This window comes from Phocoena sinus, chromosome 6 (assembly GCF_008692025.1).
Source record: "Phocoena sinus isolate mPhoSin1 chromosome 6, mPhoSin1.pri, whole genome shotgun sequence".
NCBI classification, from domain to species: Eukaryota; Metazoa; Chordata; class Mammalia; order Artiodactyla; family Phocoenidae; genus Phocoena; species Phocoena sinus.
Genome location: NC_045768.1, coordinates 92,703,713 through 92,721,698, shown reverse-complemented (window position 1 = coordinate 92,721,698; position 17,986 = coordinate 92,703,713). Strand labels below are relative to the sequence as shown.

The 17,986-nt window shown below is 39.0% G+C and overlaps 1 protein-coding gene across 2 annotated transcripts in view; it reads right to left on the bottom strand.

The window, feature by feature from the left end:
* Positions 1 to 17,986, bottom strand: part of SPIN1 (spindlin 1) — a 72,910-nt gene that overhangs the window by 24,417 nt on the left and 30,507 nt on the right. For both annotated transcript variants that reach the window (XM_032634639.1, XM_032634640.1), the window contains one exon: positions 1,925 to 1,973. In XM_032634639.1, coding sequence (XP_032490530.1) covers positions 1,925 to 1,973 — 49 coding nt within the window. The remainder of the gene's footprint in view (positions 1 to 1,924; positions 1,974 to 17,986) is intronic.

The window sequence follows — 17,986 nt, the reverse complement described above, 5'->3', positions numbered from 1 at the left end:
ACCTATTACCTGAATCCCCTAGCACCCACGGGGATGGGAGGTGCCGTTCTCAGGACGGTGGCTCTGCCAGCATTTGTTTCCTGGGAGTTCCTGTGACTCTCTCAAGCAAGCAGAGGCATCTGCACATGGAGTTATTATTGCTCAGTCTCCCTATTCCAAGACGGGAAGCGAGAGGAGGCATGACCACGGGTCAGTGGCTGCACATGAGGAGTCCCGAGTGCCTTACTTTCTGGAGAGCCACAATGGGGGCAGGCAAGGAGAGTGAGGCTCCAGTTCTGCTTTCTTATATTTGTTTGCTATAAACACTTCATCTGTAGAAAGGATTCTATGATAAAAAGCTGAAAACCTTGTTGTTCTAGTCCAACACCATGACTTTACATGAGTTAAGCAGAGCACCAGGCACATGAGGGAACTTGGTAACGCCCACAGCTGAGCCAGTGGGGCTTCCCACTCCAAGGCCAGCCTCTCCAACAGCCATTATTCCCACTCACCCTTCCAAGGACAACTATTAACACCTTTCACTTGTGAAATGTGGAAACTTTTCAGTTTTTTTCCATCCCACCCATCTTCAAATTTGCACTGAGATTAGAAAAAATAGGAAAATGACCGATAACTTTTCCTTTCATTTCAACTTCTCCCTTTTAATATGTTCAAAACGTCTACCCTTTAAGTGAGACAAGCACACCTCATATTAAAGCACTAGATCAAGTTCCCTGTATCATACAACATACAGGATGAGAAACCTTTTAGCTGTACACATATGAACTTCAAAAATTGAACAGGTAGGTATTCAAGCCTTGTGTTTTAGGGGAAAAAAGATGAAGAGTTCCGGTTTTGCAAAGTTAATGTGTAATTTACTTTCATTTCCCACTGTATTTAAGTTTTTTTTCATTACCTTCTATTTGTGCCAAGAGGTGGTGTACCATTTATGGTAATGATATGATAATTAGTGGAGATATAGTACATAAATTATCAGATTACTAGATATGGCAGAAGATGTGAAGGTGATGGGCAAATAAATGAAATTTGAGAAACGCTTTATCAAACCTCAGGACTTGCCTTATCTTCATATTTTTACTTTCCAAGTCATTTCTTAAACTGAATATCACAAATATTTACATTACATATACAAGTATTCATTTAAGTAGAGACATATTTAGTTTAATCACCAACAATTACTAAAAGGCACCTTTATTCATCCAAACTTTCCACAAAAGCCCCGAGGACTCACACTCTTTGACCACTACAGTGCGGTGACCAAGAGGTACAAGCATTTCAATATGAGTAATTTGAAAATAATTGCTATGGGGAGAGTCTTAGGAGGTGCTAGGGTCAAGGAGAGTCTTCCATATTTAACAATCCACGATTAAGACTCATACAATCATAACTGATTTGTTAGAGAGGGTTCCATGGTGCAGTAGCTGTCACTACTGCACAGTAGTGGATACTGTGGATACTTGTAAAATCTATTAAATAAAATACAGTACCAGTGGATATTGTTATTTAAGATAGTATCTCAATTTTCTTTTTGGACATAACTACATTACACACAAAAGAAGATTTCAGGGAGGAAAAAAGTTGCTTCTACTCTCTAGTACCTATAGAATTTAGGATTTATAACACATTTGTCACTTAAAATTATCTTTCAACATACTTATGCTTTCTCTAAATTACAAGCTCCTCATTCATTTGAAAATCTTATAAAGAAGTGAGTGTGCCTGGCAGAGTGCTAGCCAGGTCCTCAATGCACAGGGATTAGATAGCACACCACTACTCAGCATGCAGCAAGGCTATATGTGACGCTGGCTGCTGTGAGGCAAGACCTGCTCATACACGGAGAGAGCCTCACATAGATGACCTCATATCTCATGTAACCAAAGGCCACAGTTTGCTATCTAAAAAGGCAAGTTTCAGAATTGCTTACTTGTGGGATGTCCGTTTCTTCATCATGCTTGCAGATACACCAGCATGGCCTAAAAGAGAAGTGAGTGTGAGTCAACGAAAACTGAATAAAAAATAGTTCAAACTCAGGAAAAAGTTAACTTATGAAAAACTGCTATATAAAGTATGAAGTTAAAATAAACCACAAGAGAATTCCCTGGTGGTTTATGGTTAGGACTCTGCGTTTCCACTGCCGAGGGTCCAGGTTTGATACCTGTTTGGGGAACTAGGATCCCACAAACCACAAGCCGTGGCCAAAAAAACCCACAAACAGCCAACATGTAACAAAACCATTTGTTCACTTATCTTTTAAATAGGAGATATAAGGGATTCTGGGAAGATAAAATGACAGAGACAGCAGTTTATCTCCCTAAATCAGCCATAAAACAAAACCAAAATCACACGGACAAAAACTGCAACAAAAAATGACAATCCTAGTCATAAAGAACTAAAAGGTACAGAACTTGTCTTCCTGCCACAAACAACTAGAAAATGGGACAAGAGATATGACACATCTGGATCCAAATATCAGGACAACAGGCAGCAGAGGACTATGGAACCAGGGAGCAGAAAACCCATGCAGAGGTCCCCACACCAACCAAGTGCATCCCGATAACAACTTGTGGATGATGGTTCACGAAGGGAAAACCAAGAACACTGTGGTTCTGCTACACTGAGAGTCAGATGGGAGTTGCGGAGGGAGAGGTGGCTGGGAGTTGTGGATCTGAGTGCTGGCAAGGAGAGAGATCTCAGAGGGAGCTCCAAACATCTGGAAGGGGAGGGGTGGTCTTAAGTCTGGCTAGATATTAACCTGCAAAGGCATGAGGGTTGTTCAAAGTCCATCTAGCCACCTCTCTGAACACACAGGGCAGTCAGTAAAAACCATAAAAAGATAATCCGTTAACCAGAAGGATGAAGTAGCCCTAAGAAGAAAAGCTGCTATAGACCTATCCTAGCACCTGCTTGCCAAAACAAACTCCAATATTCATTAAAGGACATCAATAAAACCCAGTGCTCCACAACACACTTCAAATGTCCAACACCCCAACTAAAATTATTAGACCTGTGGAAAAGCAGGAGACTGTAACACTATAACCAAGCGGGTTTTTACCAAAACGATGTAATTAGCAGGCAAGGATGTTAAAAGAACTATTAACAACTATGCTCAAATAGCTAAAGGAAGACAAAAACACTTAAAATAGAAAAATGGGGGTGGGGTGGGGAGAAGAGAATAAATAAATGAAACTGGTGAAAAATACATGATCCAAAATGAAAGAAAAAAAAAATCACTGGATATGATTAACAGCAGATTAGACCCCACAGATAAAAAACCAGTGAATGTGAGACATGGCAGTAGAACATATCTAAAACAGAACACAAAGGAAAAAACTGGGGGAAACAAACAGCCTCAGTGACTTGTAGGACAATATCAACTAGCCCAACATAAATGAAATGCACTCCATGAAAGAGAGGACCAAGGGGTGAAGGAAGAAAAAGTCTGACAAAAATAATGGCAGAAAGTTTTCCAGATGTGGTAAGTACATAACCATGGAGTCAACAAGCTCAATGAAGCCAAAGTAAGATAAAGACAAAGGAAAAAACCACACCAAGGCACATCCTAATCAAATTTCTGAAAACCAATGATAAATAAAATATTTTAAGCAGACAAAGAATAAAGACACCTTAAACTTAGGGAAACAGAAAATACTAGCTCCAGATTTGTTGTCAGAAACAATGTAAGCCAGAAAACAGTGGAATAAATCTTTAAGGTGCTGCTAAGATAAACAAAATAACCTACCTGTGGATTCAGAATACTATAGATAGCAAAAATCTTTCCAACCCCAACAATATTGATAATTTCATTAAACATAGTCTAAATGAATCAATTTAAGAGACCATATAAAGAAGGAAGAGATGATTATTAACATCAGACAAAGTAACTTCAGGACAAAGTTATCAGGGATCAAAAAGGACATTCCAAAATGACGAAAGGATCAATCAAGAAGCCATACCAGGGAGTTCCCTGGTGGTCCAGTGGTTAGGACTCCAAGATCTCACTGCCGAGGGTCTGGGTTCAACCGCTGGTGGGAGAATGAAGACGCCACAAGCTGTGACGGTGCGGCCAAAAAACCAAAACAAAACAAAGAAAGGGAAGCCATAACAATCTTACATGTATATGAACCTAATTATAGAATACTGAAATATATGGACTTCCCTGGTGGTGCAATGGTTAAGAATCCGCCTGCCAACGCAGAGGTCACGGGTTCGATCCCTGGTCCGGGAAGATCCCACATGCCGCAGAGCAACTAAGCTCACATGCCACAACTACTGAGCCTGTACTCTTGAGCCCACGTGCTGCAACTACTGAAGCCTGTACACCTAGAGCCCATGCTCCACAAGAGAAGCCACCATGAGAAGCCCGTGTACCACAACAAAGAGTATCCCTCACTCTCTGCAACTAGAGAAAGCCTGCGCACAGCAACGAAGACCTAACGCAGCCAAAAATAAATAAATAAAATAAATAAAGAACACTGAAATATATAAAGCAAAAACTGACAGAATTCACAAGGAAAAGTGACATACTCATAATTGTATTTAAAAATATGAACGCTTCTCAGTAATTGATATAACAAGTGGCTAGGAATATCAGAAAGGATATAAAAGACCTGAACGTCACAAACAGCCAACTAGGCTTAGTTGACATTTACAGAATGCCAATCCAATATTGTCAAAATAAAGATCTTTTCCAAGTTCACATGGGACATTAACCCAGATACACCATATGCTACTCAGAATACAAACCCTCAATACACTTAAAATAACGTGAAATCATACAAAGTATGTCCTCTAACTATATCAGAATCAAGTCAGAAATAAATAACAAGGTATTTGGAAACACCCCAGTATTTGCAAATTAAACAACAATCTTCTAAAACTTCATGGTTCAAACACAAAATCACAAAGAAAATTCAAATATTTTGAATAAAAATATGAAAATGAAAACAATCTATCAATATCTGTGGAATGATGCAAAAGCATGCTTACTATATTGATCAAAATTCACGCTAAGTAACAAGATCCACCTGGGTGGAGGAAGAATGCTTCTGGGTTTTCTGCAAAGTTCTCTCTCCTTGGCTTTACGTTAAGACATGCAATTTTTAGACATAAATTTCTGTACTTACATAACATTTACAATTCTAAGAAGTTAAATGAAAAAGGAGATATATGGTCAATTGGTCTGTGTAAGATTGTCCATTCTACTTCATAGATAAAAACAGTGAGACATTACCCCAATTGCTCAGAGAGCCATTCTCCCCCACTTTCACCTAGCATGCTTATATATATACAGTGCACGAAGTGGGCAGCTCATACATGAAGATGAGATACAGACTGAACAGAGAGCAAATCTATCCAGAGCATCCCTGGAACATCCCTAAGGCTTACAACAGATGCGTATAACGATATAAAAAATGCAAAAGTAGACGTGAAAATACAGGATTCGATCAAGATCTACTGGAATTGTACCTGGTGTCAGGATCCCCTCCTTCCCTTCACCACTAACTATACAAGGAAAGGGCAGCTGACGTTAGCATTTGGTACACCCCCGGCCTAACACCCACACGGCTCCCTGCATCCTAGGCACTTAACAGGCCCCAGACATCGCCACACTCCCCACAAAGCTGACTTTCCCATTTAGATGAGTACCGTGACAAAAACAATCTTCTGATCAATCAAGAAAAGGTAAGCCGTTTGTAATTAATCCTTAATTCTTAAGTATGAATGGACAATGAACAATAGTCAAACAAAACAAAAAAACAAACAAAAAACCCAGTGGTATGAGAAAGATAAAAATAAGCATCACTGTTTGTAGTTCCAAGACCTACGAAGATTAAATAAAAGAACTGGTATCCTCAGGAAAACTGAAGATACTATAGTCATAAAATGGGAACAAGTGGCTATAAAAAGGGACAACAAGAGCTCTTGAAAATTAAAATAAATGAAGAGAGAGAACTTTCCATTTCCAGTCCGGCATGTTAGGAGCTTGGAAGTTATCACTCTGTCCTAACAAGGGCTGAACAAGCTGAAAAATCAACAACTCTTCTTAGATTGGTGAGAGAAGTGAGGTTACAAGGAATCACTGTCCCCAAAATTGGAGACACAGACAAGCAGATACAGAGAATCACAATTCATGGTAGCAGAATCCTCTGCAGGAACCAGTACCTGGGTAGGAAAACCTGAAAGGCAATTGACTAACTGCTAGAGGCTTGATGTGGACAAGTCTGAAAAATAAAAACTCCAGGGGACCTAGTCATGGGAAGGAAGGGGCTCCACATATTTTTAAGTTTTACCTCCAGAAGCACCATCAGGTTCTCACAGTGAAGAGCAGAGAAAAACCCCCTTATGCTTTCAGCAGAGGGAAGGGAGAAGTACCCTTTTTGAAATACAGCAAAGTATTATGTTCTTAACAAGGCCTGCCCTTGAGAGAAACTATTTTATTGGAGCCTTACTGTATCAGGGCCTAAGTGACCAGAGGGAAGGGAAATACCCAACTCCAACTCTCTAGCTGTCCCCTGGTGTGACAGGTATTTCAAGGCTCAGCCCCCTAGCCACCCTGTAGGACACAAGAGGGGAGGAAACTGAGGAGCACAAGTGAAGGTCACAGCCCGGTGAGGCAGACTCACTGAAGACTAAAACCTCATCACAGAACTACATAGTGCATCTCTCCCTCCCACACCACACCACCATATCACTTAAGGCTCATTTACCAGAGCTCCTTTTACCCAGAATATCATGTCTGGCTTTCATCAAAAACTGTGAGGCACAGTTTGAAGAGACAGAGCAAATACCAGAATCGGACTCAGATATGGCAGTGATGCTGGAATTATCCAACTGAGAACTTAAAATAACTATGAATAACATGCCAAGGGCTCTGAGTGGCTGAACCACACTGACTCTTCTTTGTCAACTCCTTCTTAGGCCCTCAGTCCCACCCCCTCTCCCCTTTCTGCATGACTGAGCTTTAGCTTACTCACAAGAAATGCACCCAAAGCAGTTAAGTTTCCTATCAACTCTTACCCTTGCCTTTACCTGATATGAAAACTGGGAGAGTATCTTTTGCTGATGCAGATGGTTAGTGGACATGAGACCCCTGGCGGGGGGAGGAAAAACCCCAGTCCCATCTGTGTGGGTGTGCTTCTCCCTTAGTAATCAGATTCCATTTTTAGCTTTGGCTCCTTTAAATCCCCCTATACTCCTTTTGGTGGTATGGAGTGCAGCTGCAAACACCTATGGATGGTCGTCCAGCTGATCCTGCCTGTGTGTAAGTCACCCCACAATAAACTTCATAATTGCACTTTATGACCGCTTCACTTTTTAGTCTCAAAGACTAAAAAAATTAAAGAACCATATAAATGGACAGATATTCCATGTTCATGGATAGGAAAAACCAACACTGTCAAGATGTCAGCTCTTCCCAACTTGATCTGTAGATTAAATGCAATCCCAATCAAAATCCTAGCAAGTTATTTTGTGGTTATCAACAAACTGACTCTAAAGTTTATATGGAGAGGCAAAAGACACAAATAGCCAACAGGATATTGAAGCAGAAAAATAAAACTGGAGGACTGACATTACCTGACTTCAAGACTTGCTATATAACTACACTAATCATGACAGTGTGGTATCGGTGAAAGAACAAAGAGATCAATGGAACAGAATAAAGAGCCCACAAATAGTCACCCATAAATACAGTTAACTGTTCTTTGACAAATGAGCAAAGGCAATAAAATGGAGAAAAGACAGTGTTTTCAACAAATGGTGCTGGAACAACTGGACATCCACATGTAGAAAAATGAATTTAGACACAGATCTTATATCCACCACAAAAATGAACTCAAAACAGATCACAGGCCTAAATGTAAAACAAAAAACTATCAACTATAAAACTCCTAAAAGGTAACATAGGAGAAAATCTAGATAACCTCAGTTATGTTGGGAACCTTTTAGATACAATGCCAAAGGCAAAATCCATGAAAGAAATAATTGATAAGTTGGACTTAATTAAAATTTAAATCTTTTGCTCCGTGAAAGACACTGTCAAGACGATAAGAACATATTTGGGAAAGACATATCTGATAAAGTACTGTTATCATAACATAAAGAGAACTTTTAAAATTCAGCAATAAGAAAACAAACTGATTAAACAACTTTTAAAAATTGAACCAAAAGGGCTTCCCTGGTGGCGCAGTGGTTGAGAGTCCACTTGCCGATGCAGGGGACACGGGTTCGTGCCCCGGTCTGGGAAGATCCCACATGCCGCGGAGCGGCTGCGCCCGTGAGCCATGGCCGCTGAGCCCGCGTCCGGAGCCTGTTGCTCCGCAACGGCAGAGGCCACAACAGTGAGAGGCCTGTGTACCGCAAAAAAAAAAAAAAAAAAAAATTGAACCCAAAACCTTTACACCTCACCAAAGATACAGAGATGGCAAATAAAAGTATAAAAAGATGGTCTATATTATAAGTCATCAGGGAAATACAAACTCAAAACAATGAGATACCACTAAACACACCTATCAGAATGGTGAAAATCCAAAATATGTATTGATAACACCAAATGCTGGAGAGGATGTGGAGCAACTGGAATTCTCATTCACTGTCGGTGGGAATCCAAATTTGGAAGTTTCTCACAAAACTCTTACCATATAATCCAGCAATTATCCTCCCTGGCACTTATCCAAAGGAGGTGAAAACTTACATCCACATAAAAGCCTGCACATGGATGTTCATAGGAGCTTTATACATAATTGCCAAAACTTGGAAGCAAGCAACAAGATGCCCTTCAGTAGGTGAACGGATAAATAACTGGTACTATATCCAGACAACAGAATATTATTCAGTACTGAAAAAAAAAAACGCTATCAAGCCATGAAGGAATTTTATGACTCCAACTATATGATATTCTGGGAAAGGCAGAACTATGGAGACAATAAAAGGTCAGTGGTTGCCAAGGGTTAAGAGGGAGGTAGGGATGAATAGTTGGAACACAGGATTTTCAGGGCAGTGAACCCATTCTGTATGATACTATAATGGTGGATTTGTGTCATTATGCATTTGTCAAGACCCACAGAACATACAACACCAAGAGTGAACACTAAGGTAAACTACAGACTTAGGATGATGCTGATGTGTCAATGTAGTACCTTCATTGGTAACACATATATAATTGAGTGTGGGATGCTGCTACTGGGGAACACTGGGGAGAGATGGGGGGTATATGAGAAATCACTGTACCCTCCGCTCAATTTTGCTATAACTTAAAACTGCTCTACAAAAATAGTCTATTTTTTTAATTCTTTAAAAAAAATAAAGAGGTACTAGACTTATTCTTTGACCATCAACACTGGGCTAGACAACAAGAGGTAAGTGATGCCTTCAAAACTGAGGTAAAATTATTTTGAATACAGAACTCGTAACCAGATAAATTACCAACTGGCATTTACAGTCATGTACGGGCTCAAAATTTAAACCTTAAACAAATCTTCTCTCAGAATTATTGGAGGATACTCCAGAAACTGAGAGAAAAGCACTGTAAACACAGAGGATCTGAGAAACCATGTTAGAAGTTCAGCGCAGCTTCTGAGAAGTAGGCTAAGAGACCCATACAGATGGGAGCAAGAGACAAGGGACTCAAGGAAGATTTTCTCCAAGAAGCTGACTCCACACAACAGAGAGTATAAGATAAATTACTCATACCACAGACAAAAGTTAATATCTCTGACATTAAAAGAGGTTCTGAAAGTAGAGAAGAAAAAATGGGTGAGAGAAGAACAGAAAAAGGTCAAAGAGGCATTTACAAGTAACACAAGATATGCAGCCTCACGCATACAACTACAGAGATACCATTCCCACCCATCAGATGGACAAAAATCTACACTGCTGACAACATACAACGCTGGTGAGACTCTGTGAGAAATACATATTACTTGCTAGTAGGAATGCAAAACGGTACAGAGCCCGTTGAGGGGAATCTGGTGACATCTCACAGAATTACATACACATTTAAGATCTGATTCAGTTCTACCTCTAGAAATCTATCCTAATGGCATTGGCAAGACAAATGGACAAGGCTATTCATTGCAGTTATTATTTCTAATAGCAGAAGAGTAGAAACAACCTAAATGTCCAAATAACTGACTACTGAACAAACTAATTTGGTACGCCTGCACAATGGAATACTGTTCAGTTGTAAAGAGTCATGAGCAATTTCTCTACATACTGCTAAGAAGAGGTCACCTATACATACTGTTAAGTGGAAGAAGCAAATAACAGAAGAGTAGGTAGGTGTGTATATATTCACTGGGCACCAATGTCAGTTAGTTGTCAATGGTGGGTTATATCACCCATCTGAGGATCACAGATTTTCCAGTGGAAAACAGAACAAGACCCTTTATTAGGGAGCTGCATCTATTTGTTGATTGAAATGAGGAAAAAAGCCTAATTTACAAAATAAACTGTTCAATGACTCACCAAACCACTACTTAAATTGTACTAAACCATGACAGGCAAGTAAAACTATATACACTCAAAGTGTTTTAACAAGCTCATTCAGACACATGTTCCAAAATAACCAACTTTTGACTTAACTTTGCATGGACTCAGATGTTCCAAGGATAAAGACCAATGTCTGTTCCAGCAACTCATTTGGATTAAAAATACCAATCCCCCTACACACCACACTCATTGCCTCCAATCCTATTAACTCACTCATTCCTCCCCTGTGAGCACCTTTCCCTCTTGTGAAATTTCCCTGGGAGGCTGTCAAGGTGACAGTCTCCCTGTTGATCAGCAATTTTAATTAGCCTGGCTTTACATGACCAGCAGTCGTCTCTGGGGGGGTGCCACTTCAACAAACAGAAAAAGAGTATGACTTTATAACTTTAAGGGAGAAATCAGGAAATCTGAGAGGTATTAAATACTCTCATCATACAAGCAGGAAATCTGAAAATCCATCTCTAAAGAAAACATTCACAAGAGAAAACATTCACAAATAGAGACGAAAAGCAAAGAGACACTAAGACAATCATAAGAGGCAGAGCTAATTCAAGAAAGGCTTTTTAAGAATGCAACTTACAGGGGCTTCCCTGGTGGCACAGTGGTTAAGAATCCACCTGCTAATGCAGGGGACACGGGTTCGAGCCCTGGTCTGGGAAGATCCCACATGTCGTGGAGCAACTAAGCCCATGTGCCACAACTACTGAGCCTGCGCTCTAGAGCCTATGATCCACAATTACTGCGCCCGCATGCCACAACTAGTGAAGCCCACGCACCTAGAGCCTGTGCTCCACAACAAGAGAAGCCACTGCAATGACAAGCCTACACACCGCAACGAAGAGTAGCCGCTGCTCGCCGCAACTAGAGAAAGCCCACACGCAGCAACAAAGACCCAATGCAGCCAAAAATAAATAAATTTAAAAAAATTAAAAAAAATAAGTTTCTAGAGAAGAGGGGAAAAAAACCACTGGACACATACAAAGGTTCAGAAATGAAAATGGCATACAACTTCCCCAAATAGCAACACTGGATCTCAAAGACAATGAATGGAGCAATGCCTGGAAAATTCTGAAAGAAAAAGTTATTTCCAACCTAGAATCTTTTCCCTGCCAAATATAAAGCATGAGAGTAGAATAATAACAATGTTGATACAAGGTCCAAAAAACCTTCCATCTTCTATGTGCATTTTAAAAAATTCTTATTAGAGACAATTTCAGGAAATCTGAGAAGTGGAAAGTAAAGAATATGAATGAATCACTATACATTCCACTTGCAGCTTTAACAATCAACTCATTCACTGCCTACTCTTGAAACTTTTGAAGACATACATGCTTTACCCAGGCAAGAGTACACACTAAGAGACAAAATGCATGGGAACCAGGAGGAAAGGAGAATCTAACATACAAAAGAGGAAAAAGAAATTCCAAGGATGACAATGTTGCAGCAGGTCAAGAGAATAATCAACAGATGAGAAAAGGACAGAAGGCACTAGGAAAAAATCCTCTAAGAAAAACACGGACAGATGGATTTGGCATGCAGGAAATTATACTGAGAGGAGCTTTATAAAGCTGTTGGAGGGTTTAAAAGACTTCAACTTGCAAAGAAACTTAAAGAAATAGAAAAAAACTAAAGCAATCACTAAACTCCAGGAAAAATGTGCAGAAAAAAATAATCATACTGCATTACTTGGCTCAAAAGTTCAGTACTTATGTAGTAATCATGATAGAAACAGTAAGTACCATTTTAGCCAAAACTTAGAAGGCTAAAGAAGTAGTAAAATTGTCCCTGTTTGCAGATGACATGATGCTATATATAGAAAGTCCTAAAAGATGCTACCAGGAAACTAGTAGAACTCATCAATGAATTTGACAGTTGCTGGATACAAAATTAATATACAGAAATCGTTTGCATTTGTATACACTAAAAACAAAATATCAGAAAGAAATTAAGGAAACAATCCCATTAACCACTGCATCAAAAAGAACGTATCTAGAAATTAACCCACCTAAGGAGGCAAAAGACCTGTACTCCAAAGACTGTAAGACACTGATGAAAGAAATTGAAGACAAAAGATATACTGTGTTCTTGGAATGGAAGAATCAATATTGTTAAAATGACCATACTACCCAAGGCAATCTACAGATTCAATGCAATGCCTATCAAATTACCAATGGCCTTTTTCACATAACTGCAACAAAAAATTTTATTTGTATGGAAACACAGAAGACTGCCAATAGCCAAAACAGTCTTGAGAAAGGAGAACAGAGCTGGAGGAATCATGCTCCCTGACTTCAGACTGTACTACAAAGCTACAGTAATCAAAACAGTACGGTACTGAAACAAAAACCGACATAGAGATCAATGGAACATGATAAAAAGCCCAGAAATAAACCCACGCACTGATGGTCAATTAATCTACGACAAAGGAGGCAAGAATATACAGTGGAAAAAAGACAGTCTCTTCAATAAGTAGTGCTGAGAAAACTGGACAGCTAAATGTAAAACAATGGAATTAGAACATTCTCTAACACCATATACAAAAATAAACTCAACTGGATTAAAGACCTAAATGTAAGACTGGATACTACAAAACTCCTAGAGGAAAACATAGGCAGAACACTCTTTGACATAAATCACAGCAGTATTTTTTTGGATCTGTCTCTTACGGTAATGGAAATAAAAGCAAAAATAAACAAATGGGACCTAATTAAACTTAAAAGCTTTTGCATAGCAAAGGAAACCATAAACAAAATGAAAAAAGACAATCACGGACTGGAAGAAAATTGCTGCAAATGATGCTACTGACAAGGGATTAATTTTCAAAATACACAAATAGTTCATACAGCTTAATATCAAAAAAACAACCCAATCAAAAAATGGGCAGGGCTTCCCTGGTGACACAGTAGTTGAGAATCTGCCTGCTAATGCAGGGGACACAGGTTCGAGCCCTGGTCTGGGAGGATCCCACATGCCGCGGAGCAACTAGGCCCGTTAGCCACAACTATTGAGCCTGCGCGTCTGGAGCCTGTGCTCCACAACAAGAGGCCGCGATAGTGAGAGGCCTGCGCACGGCAATGAAGAGTGGTCCTTGCTTGCTACAACTAGAGAAAGCCCTCGCACAGAAATGAAGACCCAACACAGCAAAAATAAATAGTTAATAAACTCCTACCCCCAACATCTAAAAAAAAAGGGCAGAAGACCTCAACAGACATTTCTCCAAAGATGACATACAGATGGGCAACAGGCACATTAGAAGAGGCTCAACATGCATTAATTAGAGAACTGCAAATCAAAAGTACAATGAGGTATCACCTCACACCAGTCAGAATGGCTATCATCAGAAAGTCTACAAATAATAAATGCTGGAGAGGGTGTGGAGAAAGGAGAAAAAGGAACCCTCCCTACACTGTTGGTGGGAATGTAAACTGGTACAGCCACTATGGAGAACAGTATAGAGGTTCCTTAAAAAACTAAAAACAGAGCTACCATATGATACTGCAACCCATGCACCCCAATATTTGTAGCAGCACTAATTATAATAGCCAAGACGTGGAAGTAACCTAAATATCCGTCAACAGATGAATGGATAAAGAAGATGTGGTATGTATATACAAAGGAATATTACTCAGCCATAAAAAAATAAATGAAATAATGCCATCTGCAGCTACATGTATGGACCTAGAGATTATCATACTAACTGAAGCAAAGAAAAGTATCATATGCTATCACTTATATGTGGAATCTAAAAAAATGACACAAATGAACTTACTTACAAAACAGAAATAGACTCGCAGACCTACTGGAGAACGGACTTAAGGATATGGGGAGGGGGAAGGGTGAGTTTTGACAGGGCGAGAGAGAGTCATGGACATATACACACTAACAAACGTAGTAAGGTAGATAGCTGGGGGGAAGCAGCCGCAAGGCACAGGGATATTAGCTCGGTGCTTTGGGACAGCCTGGAAGGGTGGGATGGGGAGAGTGGGAGGGAGGGAGACGCAAGAGTGAAGACATATGGGAACATATGTATATGTATAGCTGATTCACTTTGTTGTAAAGCAGAAACTAACACACCATTGTAAAGCAATTATACCCCAATAAAGATGTTTAAAAAAAAAAAAAAAAAAAAAAAAAAAAAAGAAATAGACTCACAGACATAGAAGACAAACTTATGGTTACCAAAGGAGACATAATGGGGGAGGGGGATAAAATAGGAGTTTGGGCTTAACATATACACACTACTATATATAAAATAGGTAAACAACAAGAACCTATTGCATAGCAGATAGAATGATACTCACTATCTTTTTTAAAAAAAAAAATCTCATTTATCTGTCTCTGTCTATCTGTCTGTCTGTCTATGCCAGGTCTTAGTTGCGGCAGTCAGGATCTTCGTTGCAGCACACAGGATCCTCAGTTGTGTCAGGCGGGATCTTTTAGTTGTGGCATGCAAACTCTTAGTTGCAGCATGTGGGATCTAGTTTCCTGACCGGGGATCGAACCCAGGCCTCCTGCACTGGGTGCGTGGAGTCTTAGCCACTGGACCACCAGGGAAGTCCCAATATAATCAATATCTTGTTAATAACCTATAATGGAAAAGAATCTGAAAAATAATACATACATATGTACATGTATACATACACAACTGAATCTGTTTGTTGTATACCTGAAACTAACCCAACATTGTAAATTAACTTTATTTCAATAAAAAAAATTAAATATTGACATCGTTATTAAAAAAAAAAGGTTAACGGGAGAAAAAAGATGTTACGTGAAAAAGCCGTCATCCTCCACAGGTTTCAATACATATCTAAATTTTTCAGATCAAGAGAAATCTGTGTACTCATTTACAAATTTTGAAGGTAAACATCAAAATGAATGGAGTGCCTACTTTTTGATATAAGTCTTCGGCACTACTTGACATTTCACCCATGAATTTTTATTGATTTGATAAAAGTAAAATCAAGGTTTTAAAAATATTTGAATACAGCAAAAATAGTTGTTAATCTGAGTATTAGGCACATGGATATCTATTACTACCATTCCCTGTACCTATCAGTATAATGTCATAAAAGGAGAAAATTTGCAACCTTTGGTAAACTAGTAAAAATGGAGGCTAACTTTACAGGAAAAAAAAAATATGAAAAAAGCTTTACTGTAAAAAAGGACTTGCTTCCCAACGTCATTAGGTATATATAAACTACCACTTTAGTAACCAATTAAATTCCAACACATTTGTATAAATAAACCTAAGTTATTTAAAAAATAGAAATCCCTGGAACTTCCCTGGTGGCACAGTGGTTAAAGAATCTGCCTGCCAATGCAGGGGACATGGGTTCGAGCCCTGGTCCAGGAAGATCCCACATGCCACAGAGCAACTAAGCCCATGTGCCACAACTACTGAGCCTGCACTCTACAGGAGCCCATGAGCCACAGCTACTGAGCCCACGTGCCACAACTACTGAAACCTGTGCACCTAGAGCCCATGCTCCTCAACAGTGAAGCCACCACAATAAGAAGCCCGCACACCACAAAGAAGAGTAGCCCCCGCTCGCCGCAACTAGAGAAAGCCCGTGCGCAGCAACAAAGACCCAACGCAGCAAAAATTAAATAATTAATTAATTTAAAAAAAAAGAAATCCCTAATATGTTGAACTAGGTACATAAAGAGAATGTAGAAAATTCAATTTTCAAATTTTTATTGATCACTCACACCCTAATGTCAAGCACTGTCAGGTATTAGGAATTGCTCACTGTGGTGGTTTTAAAACATGACCACAATTCTGACACTTCTCCCATGGAGCAGAGTACATGCCCACTCCCTTGAACCTGGGCAGACCTCTGAGACTGCTTCAATGAATAAAATGCAACAGAAGTGAACCTGTATGACTTCCAAGGCTCCAAGAGAAGAGACCATGCCACTGTGCCTGTTTCTCTTGGGATACTTGCTCCGGGAGCCTTCATGTAGTAAGTCCAGCTACACAATGGCCCACAGAGGAAGAGAAACATCCTAGGAGCCTTATCCACTGAAGGCCCCCACTTTAGCCTTTCAGATGGCACCAGACTAAGGGCATAGCCGAGCCACCATATCAACTCTGGAATGCCTATTTGGGCTTCTTGCTGCATGAGAAAAAGAAACCCCCTTTGTGTGTGAATTTTCTTTATTTGTAAATGGGCACATTTGTTACTGATACAGGGATTTAAAAGTAACAAAGCCTTTGTCTATGTTAACAGGGAAAATGATTAAGACTAGTTTATAAGTAATACTGATCAAGGGATCAGTATCTCTCTAAAATAGAGTATAATACACAACAGTGAAAAACAATAAATGACCCCAGGGTTTCATATGTTAAAATATTCAACAATAGGCTGATTAGAATTTACAGAGTACCTACTTTGTCTTTAGCACTATGCCATATGCTCTAAAAAATATCAAAGAGTTAGAAAATATAAGATCAAAGAACTGGCTAGGATCAGACAATCTCTCCCTTAACAGTAACATCTCTTGGTTTAGCTCCTTCAATTACTTATACCATACTACACATCACTTTAATCAATTCTTTCTGCTAAGAATATGACTAAATCAGTGAAGAAAATAGGAGTGCTGAATTTAGAATGGTGTGCATAAAAAGAACTTGAGGGTACGAATTACTATTTCAAATGACAGAAACATGGGGTGTTCACTGATCAACAAAAACTTGACAGCAATTTTTGCAACTAATGAGATGGAATAAATATTTCGTTACAAACAGTATGATCAACAAAAAAAAATGCTTTTTGCAGAGCAGCTATAATGTGCCAGGCACCTACCTAAACACCTGACAACATAAACACATTTATTCTTCATAATAACCCCAATAGATACATACCATAACAGTCCCATTGTTTAGATGAGAAAAATCAAAGCTTAAGAAGATACAAAATGCACCAACGTTTATACAGCTAATAAAAGAGCAGGACAGAGCTGATGAGCCGGTTGGAATTTAAATAGTAACCTCTCAGGTGACTTATACTTCAGTCAGTCACCACTACTGCAAGTTAATCTTACTGACAAATATTTAACAGTTAAATCAATATTATCTTTACAAGAGAGGAACTAAAATCAAAGAGAAAAGAGAAACTTAAAAATCTTAATCCCTGTGGCTCTTCTACAAAGGAATTCCAAACACTACAGTTAATAAATAAAATAAATTCTAAATCACATAGCAACCACTTGTAAGATTAATAGTAATTTTCCTAGAATTCTCAGATTCATTTATCAAAGAACCTTAATATGTTATGACAGGTTTTTTCCAATATTCAAATGTATTTCTGGAATGGAGAAAAACATAAATCTTAAAGAAAATACTACTTACCTATTTTATTTTGTAGCCTATAAGATTTTTAACCTTTGTTTTTAGGGTGGACAAAAATCATGCAAAGTCTAAACTTCTAGTATCGGCTGTGTGCCACAAAAATAAAAATTAATTTCTATTAAATATTCATTTCATTTCCATACA